We start from the raw sequence: 12838 nt of genomic DNA on the forward strand, positions 1-12838 counted from the left end.
TCAATTAATTGCATATATTAACTCATTAGGTCAGTCATTAAAAACAATGCTACAGTATTGAGAGTTTTATTTCTTGCACCTTTCACAGCACAGTTTATATTCTCGAACGAGTTAGATCATCCTTCCACCCCTATTTTCATCTCATTGATTTATGATTCGTCTGAATCTACGAAAGTTGTTTGGATTATTTTCTTCTTTTGGCAGCATTGGTGATAGGAGAAACGGAATTTAGAAATCTCCTGTTTTCCTAGACTCATCTCGAATTAACTAAGTGAGATATATTCATCCATATACATACAATATACGTATATCCAACGATAAGTATCATTACATAATTTACCGATCTCTGTACTTTCTGCAAAGATACTTACGTTGATACCATTTCATAGAACATGAGTTGCATTTTATGGATAGAGTTGATAGAGGGAGATTTAAATTACATCTATTGTTATGCCACTTCGAATAATTAAAGTTAAAATATCTCCTAAACTAATGGTTTTTTTATATAAATTGGCTTTTTTTTATACTGAATTACGAGCTAGAAAGAAAACAAATTTGATGTGCATATATCCTCAATGCATCCTGTTATAAACAAAAACTAATCACGCCGAATTATGCCTTCCTTGAAACCATTCAATTTTTACCTGAAACATGTTTCACTAAAATCATTACTTACGCAGTAATCGAAGCGATCCCAGTTATTTGCTCCATACTGTATATATAATGAGGAATTATTTTCATTTCAAAATTAAGTACAATAAAAATTTATTTAATTACATAAAACTAAATAAAGTTTGCAAATTAATTACATATATATCTAATTTTGTTATTATTATAATAATTTATAACATTAATAAAAGTTTTAGAACAAATAGTTGCCTTATGGTTCTTAAATCTCGAATTTCTTATAATTTTCCACTATTTAAAAAAGGCCTTTGCACTTAAGATAGGTGAAATATAGGTTGCAAAAATTTCATTGTATAGTCATCTTATGATTTGTACTGATTTGTTATGATTTGTAAAATAATTACTTTTGTGTATGATCTTGATATGCTCAAAATCTCTACCTTTCTAAAGGAATAAACAAATATTAAGGTAATATATAAAAATTGAAGCAATATCAAGTATTTAGGAATGACTGACAACTAGTCTTTGTATGTAATGTGAAATTGCATTTCATTTTCATTTAATAGAATGTATTCATTTTGTTCTAAAATCATGTTCTATGAGTTACGTATATTCACAGGAAATTTGTTTGTACATTTCTACAATTCGTAAAAAAAAATTATTCCCTTGTAAATAATGGTGCCATTAGCTTCGTTAATTCGAGATTAGTCTATACATATACATATATACACGTACATCATACACGCATGTATACATACGTACGTACATTCATTCACAGTACATCTCATTAAATATAAGTGCAACATTCTCTTATCAATAATATGTGAAAGAAATATGCTGGCAATTGCTAAATCATTCAGTTACATAACTAACATATTACATTATGTATCGTGACTCGCGATAATGGTAATTGAATAAGGAAATGCTATTTTTCCTTAATTAAATAATCTGAAATGTAATGTTTCACCCGAATTAAAAATTTTCGTGCATTATTTTTCTCTGAACATTAAATATGTTAATAAAACGATTATATAACTATCGTTTTCACAGAAAATTTGTTTTAATTTAGAATATTAGTAAAAAGTTAATAACTTAGAAAGATTTAGCAATACAAAAATTAATTCTTATTTGCAAATTTTTTTATGGAATAAATATGAATGTTACATAGTAATTAGAATAACAATTGTATCAACATCAATATGTAATTTTTTGTAAGATCAAGAACAGAATAACTGTACTGTCATATGATATTTAGTGAGACATTCTGTACATAATATATTGCTTCATAAAGGGTGGTATATTCCAAAGATGTAAAATTCTTGCATAAAAAATAAGATGACATTAAAAATATTTTTATGGTCATTATGGAAATTACGTTTCTGTCGTAATAATAATTGTAGCTCTGCATTACAAGAGGCAAACAATTTTTATACACACATGTATATAATATGTAGACTAATAATTTAATTTTTCTATTTCAATCACTTCAATGATAAGAGTTAGTAAACAAAAAAAGAAATTAGAATTATCAACACACACTACCTTACTTGAAATCAACCCTCGTTATAGAACTAAAATAATGTAAGTATACCGCTACCATCATAAAAAAGTAACAGAATTGGATTAAAAGAACCAAAACTCATCTTATTTTGAGCGTATGAATTTCTTGTTTTGGATACACCATACCTTATGAAATATATGTATATTATATTGCTTTATATTACGTAGATGATAAGTCATAATTCGTAATTTATTGTAAAATTTCTGCCCAAAATATGACGGTATTTACAAAATCATTCCGACCAAAGAGGAAATATTTTACTAGCTAATTATTATGAAGAAAATATTACATTTAAAATATATAGGTCGCACAAGACGCGATTCATTAAAAAACCAAATTTCACAAAATATATAGGCTTCAATACTAAATCAGAAAGTTTCCAAAATTTGGCATCTCATTGGAGATAAGTAAATATGTGAATAAAAAATAACTAAGCAAAGAATTTAGAATTATAAAATTTGAACAGTTTGAATTCTCAAAACGACTTTTAAAATATTGTAAAATCAAATAAATAAAAATTCTTAGGACAAAAAAACACTAGAAAAACAAAATTTGTTGAAGTTAATTTAACCGACGAACGCAAAAAGATACTGCAACTAATACGAATAACAATAATTATCATAATAATAATAAAATAATAATAATAATTACAATTGAATTATATTTAAATGCATTAACATTTCTTAAAACAAGAATAACATTCATTCCTACAAACATATACGTACATATATGTATACATGTATATAATTACCAATATACATACATATATATGGACATATGCACATAAATATGTGTATATATTATATATATGTATATACACATGTATGTATATACATATATATATATGGTTTTTTATATCTCTAGGTGTTTCATTCTAATTAACCGATCAAACAATCGTTTTTAAGAGGTTCGTATTTTTTGAACACAGTTCGCGATTGCTAAACACTTTCACTGTAATAAACAATGACTTCTGTGTGTTAAGATTTGTTTGTTTCTTCTTCTGTATTCATTTAACTCCAAAATAAATTCCTCTATTATTATTTCACTTGAGTCTTAAGATGTTGCAAGAATTCGTAATAACTCAAAGAATTCTCAAAACGATCTTCAACTAATCGTTCAATAAAAAGCGTCCTGAAGTGACTGTCATCCCTGAAAATAAAAAATTACACATTTTATACATACATTCTATTGAGTTACATATTTTAAGACTAAAAATAAGAAACTTACCGAATAATTTGTATAGAAGCTGGATAAGGTTTCTCCTCTTGCAAACTAAATATAAAATTTCGTAACCTTTCGCTTTCGGGTGTCTCAATCTCTGGTAACTCATACTGAAAACAAAAATATTTTTCTTTTATTTCCTATATTAAATAATAACATAATATTAAGAAGGAGATGTAATATATAAAAGCTAAGTTTTGTCTAAACTAAATATTAAATTACTGATCAATTATGTAAGTATGAACTTACAAGTTCTTCTGGTATCGAGGGAAAAGCAGAGACTCCAAGAACATTACAACAAAACGAAGGATGAATATTTTTGCCGATTAAGATAAATATTCGATCACCAATGTCCATTAAGAAAGCACCCCGAGAATCAAGTTTTTCTGCAGAAAGATGCAGTCTAGGTGGTTGTGGGCATAATTTCCCATCGATATCTTTCGCATTTCGATCTTCAAGTGCGTGAACAGGATACAAATCTGGATAAATCATTTGAATTAATTGAAACAGTGGTAGAGTTTTCAACTGGCACATTGCGAACACCCGGTCATCAAGTCTCGTGTTTGTTCCTGACCTGAAGGCAACCTAAAAAATTATTACTTTTTAATTATAAAGAAATGGAAAATAAAATATCACATGGTTATTATACATTATCAAAATGAATATTATAAGACATGAATTGTTAAATTGTTTTGTACGATATGTAAAAGATATTAGTGAAAAATACTTTGCAGTAGCACAATTATTAAGACTATATATATGATGTATATAAAACATATACTTATGTTATCATATAAAAAATATGAGTCTTTAGATAACGCGTACACATTTGAGCAGAGCAATAATATGAAGAGGCAGTAGTTTTAAGCTTGCTGGAGCAAGAAGTCCACCAGAGGCCACTGATTGAGACAATTTGTAGGCTGATAAAACATCTATGGCAACATTTATCAGAGCGTCCCTTGCATCAGATAAAGAGGACTGTTGAGATCTGTCTACAGCTATAAAAGCATAAATAATAAAAATACTATACAAAGAATATGTCAAAAAATTATGAGTACATGTATAATAGTATAAAAATATAAACAATAAAAGAGATTGTAACATTCTTGAAAGTATACTCATTTTTTGTATATATTTGTCGGGTTTACATTAGAATTAGGGTTAGGGGCGTGAAACGAATGTTTATTTGGATTACACATTGTCGTTATGAAATAGAGAAGACATTGACTAGTGCAAATACAATTATTACAGGACTTGACAAGTAACCGTGGTACTTAGATACTCGGAAAGCTAATGACAATGATCCTAGGTTCAATAACGAATCCGTGGTCAACGGGATAACAGGATGCGCTTTCTTCCAAAGCCCAAATCGTACTCGACTTGCTTGGCTACGGTGGAAGTATAACTAAACTAACTCTTTATTAAAACGTGGAATATCCACCGAGCGTACAGACGCTAAGTAACTCGCTAATACGACTCACGAGAGAATAAATTTCCGTCGCGATGATGCTGCAGAGGAAAACTATGATGGGGCGTGTTTAAGGACACGAGATCATCGGATTCGTCGAGGGTAGCCTTTGTTCAGAAAATGAAGGAAATTGACGTTGCTGTTAATTGGTCAATTTCCATGTTGGTGGCTAGAAAAGGCTAGCCGCCCTCGAGGGAAAGCTGCACGTGTACTGTGGAAATGCATCGACATCTGGCAATCATCTTATTTGAAGAATAGGGTCTGTAAGTGGCAAGCTACGGGACAGAGACCGTTGGAATATTTACTGTCGGGTGTTACAACTATTTCCTTTTTAAGGAGAGCTATAGAATTACTCCATGCCTCTGCCAGACAAAGCTTTCATCCCGTGACCGCGGCTACGTTCGGCGACTGGTTGTCGCCTCGAGCCCAAGCTCATTATCACAAATCTCGAACAAATACAATCGGATCGAATGACAATTGTTCAATTACGCCTATGATAGAATCTAGATTACGGTGTTAAGGGATTTTCCCGAAGTTCCAAAGGGAAGGCTCCGATGTCCTTTCATCTCCGACATATTTATATACTTTCTTGCCATAAAATGTAGTAAAACAAATTTCAATCAATAAACAATCAAGTTTTTAATATCTGTGCTATTTAACGAAGTACTATAAATACTGTATAAAAAACTGTATATTACCAAGAAAGAAATCTTACCCATTTTAGAAAGTAGGCCCACTATGCATTGTTGATCAGCGGAATGCAGAACATCCGATAAGGTAGATACTACCGGTAGGCATAATGTGTGTACCCTAATTCTTCTTTCACCTAAAATACATTTTTTAAATTTTGTCATTTCTAGTTCTATCATAGGAGTGTTTTAATATATAACATTTTAATATATATTCTCAAGAATTAAATAGAATATTGTAAATAACACAGGACCTCACAACATTGTAGTTATTTTTATGTAAGATAGTCGAAATAAACAAAATAGTTTTTGTTGCATGAAAGTAATGATAAATAATATAAATACTATACGTGATATTTCTTAATATTTTCATAATCTTTTGTCATAAATAATAATACAAAAATATATCTACCTTTACTTGAGGTATAAAGTAAAGCTGCCTGGAAACAGACGTTTTGCACATCTGAAAGATTCTCTTCTATAGAGATTTGCATTCCAAAACCAGCATCCGGATTGACGTTAGGCAAACTAAGCAGGTCAGTTGACCTTACAAAGAAATTTCCATGGAAAGTATGAATGCTCAGTCCTCGTGTACATCGTATTCTCATCACTGCTTCAAAACCGATCTTTCTGGTAATATAACGTCTCAGTATTCTATCGAGAGTTTCCGCGTGTTGTGGTTTCGAACCCCGGAATAGAGGAAGATGGTATATACAACCTCCAGAGAATTTGCACATACCCGCTATAAAATAAAATTTGTATTTGTTTAACTTTTATTGTTTCTATTTTTTAGTACAGTTAACTTTAACCATCTTTTTAGTTATACGGACGTTAATAAATTTATTAAATACTTAAAATTTATGATAAGAGAAGAAAAAATTTCTATGCATAAATGATAAAAATCTTGATATATCTCCAATAGTTTTGCATTAATAATACATTGAAATATCACTAATTGGTAAACAATACAGAGAATAAATTAATACATACAAAGAGTAGCTAGGTCACAGTATTGACAGTTTAATAGGAATAGATCGACTGCAATTTGCTGTCCGCTGCAATCTAGCGCCAACCTTTTATAAAAATCTGTAACTGGATTTAAATGTGGTACATCTTTACTCCCTCTACTATTTGGGTCCTCTCTTGCTTGCAATAATCCTGGACCTATATTTGGCAAGCAAGTTTGGAAGACAGTCACACGTCCACCAGTTGGTGACTAAAATAGGAAAAAATAAGATTTTGGCGACTGAGCTAAAAAATTCCACTTATTTTTTATATATTCTTTGTCTTCTACTTAGTAATACATTTATTGTTATTGGTTTATCTTTAATATTAGATCTTATTGTAAAGATTCTTTAAGATAATCTAACATACTCTTTCACAAAATCTGTTTAAATTAAATAATTCAAACTACTTAATTATTCTCTGAATGGATAAATATACTTTTCGCGTACCATAAGTTTATACGCAGCTTGTAACGCCGCACCCAAAGCATTATTTGTATCATGAGTTCCTTGAAATTTTGTGGGCAATTGAGCCAATAAATCTCTTACTAATTCTTCTCGTTCTTTTAAATTGACAATTAAATTTTCCGGACATGGAAGAAACACATCTGCATAAAGATTTCTTACAATTAGACACATATGTTAGTAGTTAAATATAACAGTTAAATATATACTTCAAACTCAATATGTAAAATAAGTTTAAAAAGTAAAATGAGTATGATTTTACCATCAATGTCAAGCATGATCATTTCCTGAGGTTGTGATACATTGTCAGGTATGCCAAAGAAGTGTATTGCAGAATCTACTGCTAAAAATCCAATTTGTGTCCTACTATCGCCAGGCAGCCTTGATAATTCTTCTGAAATTACGTTGCACACTATGGTCAAGTAACCGCTCTCAACTGCCAGTCTCGAAACGTCCAAAACAAACAGATATACAGCTGGCTGTGGTGGACGTAGCTTAAACATATGTATTGTTTTAATTATTTACTTTTCCACATTTCACATTACTTCCAACTTTTAATTTTAACTTTGATTTTAAGAATAATTCAATAATAATTATGCAATTTCTATCATTATGAAATATATGTTAAAAGAAAAATTTTTTTATATAAATCATTTTTATAAAAATATCAACAAACAAATATTTGAATATTTGATTGAACGATATAATTATGAATGAATTATATATTAATTTTTCAAATTTTTTACCATGTATTCACTAGGTGCAATAAACTCAATCGTACTAGTTTTTACTTCTGGTCTTCTTGATGGATCTCCGTATGATTTTGTTACGGGATCGAACTGAAATTCGTCTGGTACTATAAAAATAATATTCGTATAAATTTCGGAACATGTAAAATTTAATATTTTAACACAATAACAAAGTGAACAAAATATTAAAATATAACAATTGAATAAAAATAACTTAAAATACACAAATTTATGCTTACATTCGTTTACTCTATAACAAAGATTACACTTCCATCTTTTTGAGTCATTGAAGTATACAAATGGATTAATATATGTTCTGCAAGCACGACATCTAACTATTGTACTGCATTGTATCACTGGTAAATGCTGGAGGTACAACAACGCTTCGTTACTAATAAATTTATACACTATATGTTCAAATTAAACAACAAAATGTTTTACTTACATTTAAATCTCTGAAGGGATGTATTAAAACTCCTAAAGGCAACCTAGATTTCTGCAGTAAAGTATTTGACTCGGGAATCTTCGTGAGTGTGCAGCGGAAAATGCTGAAAAAGGGACAAAATCGTTAAAAAGTAAAATTAGAAAATTAACTAATCTCACTGGGTCATAATAAATTAACTAACTGTTCATTAATTGAGTAATAAATTAAATAAATAACAATAATGGAAATATTACTTATATTTAACAACTCAATCTGCCTAATAAATCATTGTAGAAAGTACTTACTCGGGACTACAATTAACACTGTCTAAAAACTCTTGGTGAAGTTTAATTTTTGGTGGTTCTACTTTCTCTGTTGGGAGGACATTCCTACATTGCAAAAGATCAACAGTTTCCATTCCCTGAAAAAAAGGCAATAATAAGTAAAAAGAATACAATTATTGCTAAATTGCTTCAAAATAACAGATAATACTAATAACTATTTGACAAACATTATTACATGATTAGAACGAATAGCCATTATATATAATTAGTGATAAAATATAGAACTATTTAATCAATCTTTCTTGTATTACTTACCCAAAATTTATTGTAGCCATGTTGCGTGACAGTCATCATATTCATTTGACTATTTAAGTGATTCATTTGATCAGGATATGTTTCTGAGTATCGCTTATTCATTGGATCTGGTGGCATACTACTCATTGGATTTGGTGGTTGATTTGGATACTAAAAGAAAAATAGACACAAACTGTATATTAATTATCGTTGTAAATAGTATACATAAAAATAATTTTGTTTGATGTCAGTTTTTAAATTATAAAAACATACAAATCAAATCAGTACTTTCAGTAATTTAATAATTTTTATGTATAGTTATATTTCAAATCTGTCATTAAATAATAATTTATTAGAAATAATGGAGAAACGCAGTTGCAGATACTTGGTAACAAGGATGAAAAACAAAGATATAAGACTGCTAGTAAAATACAGATGTGGAAACAAAACTAAAACTAAAGATTATTGGAAAGAGAATGAAGAAAAAAATACAGAATCTGTAGGAAGTGGAAGAAGACAATGAGATACGTGTTACAAGTGTGTGAGGAAGACCAAAATTTGAAGAAGACCTGAAAATGATATTAGGAGAAATGGGACAGGGAATAAAAATATTGAAGAGAATAGAGAAGGCAAGGGAGGGAAAAGGCATAAGGGAGAGAGAAAGAACAAAGGAGGGAATTAAGGAAAACAATATGTAAATGTAGAAATCTTAGAATAGTCCATAGGTAAAATATATAGAATGTATATATATAAATAAAAATGAAGATGAGAAAAGATGAACAAAAAGTGTGGAAGTATAAGAGTCAATAGTACAAGATACAAGATATAAAGCCCTAAGTCGATACTATGTATAATAAATAAGTAAATAATAATAATTTATTATAATTATTTAAAAAGTCTATTATTACACGAGCCAAAATTAATGAAATGTTGAACAAGAACAGGAAGAATCATTTTTTATCAATTAAAAGATTTTGCATTTTATACTTAATGTCTAATTTTTATAATATACATATAAAATGACAAAATTACTTAAAAGCTCTTGTATTTACTTACCCATACTTTATTGTAGCCATGCTGTGGAAGAGGCATCGCGTTCATTTGACTATTTACGTGATTCATTTGATCAGGATATGGTTCTGAATATCGTTTATTCATTGAATCAGGTGGCATACTCATTGGATTTGGTGACTGACTTGGATACTGAAAGAAATGATTTTTATTAATTCTAATTTCAGATACAAACTTTATACTTTACAGGAAAGGCTACTAACACGCAGAAACTTGTTTCAATAAAAATACAAGATTTAAGAAATTACAAAACAAATCTTAAAGATAAAAAGACACTAAAAATAAAACTAGAAATAAAAGAATATATAATCTTAAGGTATGGAAAACAAATAAAAATGTTAAACATTTCTTATATTTTCTTATTTTACTAAAAATAATATTCAAATAACATCTTTAAAATGTAATAACATTTAATAAAATTTAATTGTAATGTTCCTTAACAATTACATCTTTTACTAACTGAAAAACTAAATTTATATCGTACTTGAATTTGATATCTTAATATCAATTTTCCGAAATTAAATCAATTGAAAGCGGTCAGGGAAATCAAAAGGTTAAAATGTCATGTCTAAGTGAAGATGCCGTGAAGCCTAAACTTTTCTTCAGTTTCTTTAGCATAGAGAACATTTCTCACCTTTTGGACAACTTTACTACGGCGAATATGAAGAAAAATTTAGACCTCACTGCCACATGAGATGTGCATTGCACTTTTACAGTGTAATTCACCGTTAATTGTCGAACCGACAGTACGTCGTCGACGCGACACACAACACAACATTACGTGGCAGCTTACTTGACAGAAGCGCCATTTTCGCTCTGTGGAGTGATCGCTAACCATACACATATAACTCGATTTTAATAAAAACGAAGTAGCGTTTGAAAAATTTTGTTTATATTTTTGACATTTTTTTACATAGAAATCCTCTTACCGATTTTACCATGATTATGGGGCAGATGTGTGCATATACATATCTATGTTTTTTATGTTCGATTTACGTTTAAAAAGAGCGAACAAATTTTAAAAGGGTACAGAATAATGACAATGTTCGTTCCCACTTTAACATCTCTTAGTATATATACAAGATGTTAAAAGAAACACATTTAGTATGATTTTTCATTGTGAATGATCGAGTTTCGAGTATTACAAATTCTTTAAAGAAGTTAATAACGAGATTAGGGTGTGTGAAAGAGAGTGTTGCCACCCAAAGTTTACGTAGTCGAACATGTCTTGGAAATGTTTAAATACTTTGTGTAATGTATATGAAGACAAATAAAAAAAGAAAAAATTTGCCTTAGAATGTATATATTGCGTGAAAGACGCATGTCTGAATTAACTTTTTAATAGTAATGTACGAGTTTAATTTTTGTATCATGCAATGTGTTGTACTGCCAAATAGTTTTATTTTGTATTGTATTAAAATCTATACTTTAAAATTATTACCAATATATTTGACGTTTAAATTATCTTATAATGTCAACTTTACATATTTTCAAAGATAATACAATAAAAATTTTTATAATATTCCTATTCATTTTTTACTTTGAAAACGAGTGATGTATTAACCTAACCTAAAATCTACAAAAATAATATATATATGTATCTGAATGAACCTAACCTCCCCGTGTTATTTAAATTATTTAATTACTTACAGTTATGCACACACCTTAAATCATTTAATATAAAATAAATATAGGCTATAGCATAATTACGCTGTAATCTACTTTTGTATACTAAACGTGAATTAAAAATTAATAAATCCATGTTACATTTGTCATTTTAATTATTATTGTCACAATAATACTCATCTTTTAATTACAAAATGTTTAACAAGTTTGTACCTCATATATTATTTTTGAACTATGGATGTTAACGCATTACTAAAATATCCAAATGCATAAATATATACAAAGTGCATATAATGTACATGAATGTACAAAATATCAATAACAAAGTACTTGTTACAATATTAAAAGAACAAAATAAATTTCAATTTAGGTTTAGTTATAGTTATAAAAATTTGAATTTACACAAGCATCTGCAATATAATTTTTAATCAAATGTAAAATTATTGAAAGATATCTTTTTTATTACTTACTAATAATTTGTTATAGCCGTGCTGCGGTGGTGGCATCATATTCATTTGATTATTTAGGTGGTTCATTTGATCAGGGTGCGATTCTGAGTATCGTTTCATTGAATCTGGTGGCATACTCATTGGATTTGGTGACTAACTTTAATACTGAAAAAGAAGATTAAATACTTTCTTTCAATTATAATTTCAGATATAAACTTTACATTATATACAAAGTATATGCATAAAAATGTTAAACATTTTTCATATTTATTTGATCAAAAACAGTACTTCAAAAATATCTGTAATATATAATAACTTAATCGAATTTATATGTAGAAATGTAATACAGTTTATTAATTACCACAGAATTTTGTACCATCTAAGAAACTAAATTTGCGACATACATTTTTTAATACAAGATATAGATAACTGGTATCTCAATATTAATGTTCAAAGATTAATTTAATTAATTAATTTTTAAAGATTAAGAATCCAAGGAGATCAAGAGGTTAAAACGCTATATTGAAGTTGAAATACTATGAAGTTTAAGCTTTTTCAGTTTTTATGGCATAGAGAATGTTTCTTACCTTTTTGACGAGGTTACCACAACGAATATAGAGAAAAATTTAAATCTCACTGCACTATGAGACGTGCATTGCACTTTTTACAGCATAAGTCGCCGTTAATTACCGAAGAGACGTACCCGATACCTCGTTGACGCGACACACAACATTACGTGGCAGCTCACTTGACAAAAGCGCCATTCTTACTTGCGGAGTGTGTGCGTACCACATACTTTAAATCATTCCTATGTAATCTTACATTTTATATTGAACAAAAAGTAATCTATAATATAAAAAATCGAATATTTGAAATTATAAAATATAAAAATAATACTAGTAGATA

The 12838-nt window shown here is 28.8% G+C and overlaps 1 protein-coding gene across 2 annotated transcripts; it reads right to left on the reverse strand.

Moving 5' to 3' along the window:
- Positions 1-50: 50 nt before the first annotated feature.
- On the reverse strand, positions 51-12674 carry Sec24AB (Protein transport protein Sec24AB). 2 transcript variants are annotated; one of them, XM_033345010.2, is made up of 17 exons: positions 12520-12674; positions 11954-12097; positions 9843-9989; positions 8808-8957; positions 8514-8629; positions 8230-8332; positions 8024-8150; positions 7782-7891; positions 7298-7529; positions 7021-7178; positions 6557-6782; positions 5979-6308; positions 5593-5703; positions 4235-4407; positions 3659-3994; positions 3416-3519; positions 51-3337 (listed from the first exon to the last, which is right to left on the reverse strand). In XM_033345010.2, exons 2-17 carry the CDS (start codon positions 12071-12073, stop codon positions 3226-3228), a joined length of 2655 nt encoding a protein of 884 aa, XP_033200901.2. In that variant the 5' UTR covers positions 12074-12097; positions 12520-12674; the 3' UTR covers positions 51-3225. The 2 variants fall into 2 exon arrangements, with proteins under 2 accessions (XP_033200901.2, XP_033200905.2); XM_033345014.2 differs by lacking the exons at positions 11954-12097; positions 12520-12674 and adding an exon at positions 10492-10649.
- Between the last annotated feature and the right edge of the window lie 164 nt (positions 12675-12838).

Source organism: Bombus vancouverensis, chromosome 16 (genome assembly GCF_051014615.1).
Source record: "Bombus vancouverensis nearcticus chromosome 16, iyBomVanc1_principal, whole genome shotgun sequence".
In the NCBI taxonomy this organism is placed as follows: domain Eukaryota; kingdom Metazoa; phylum Arthropoda; class Insecta; order Hymenoptera; family Apidae; genus Bombus; species Bombus vancouverensis.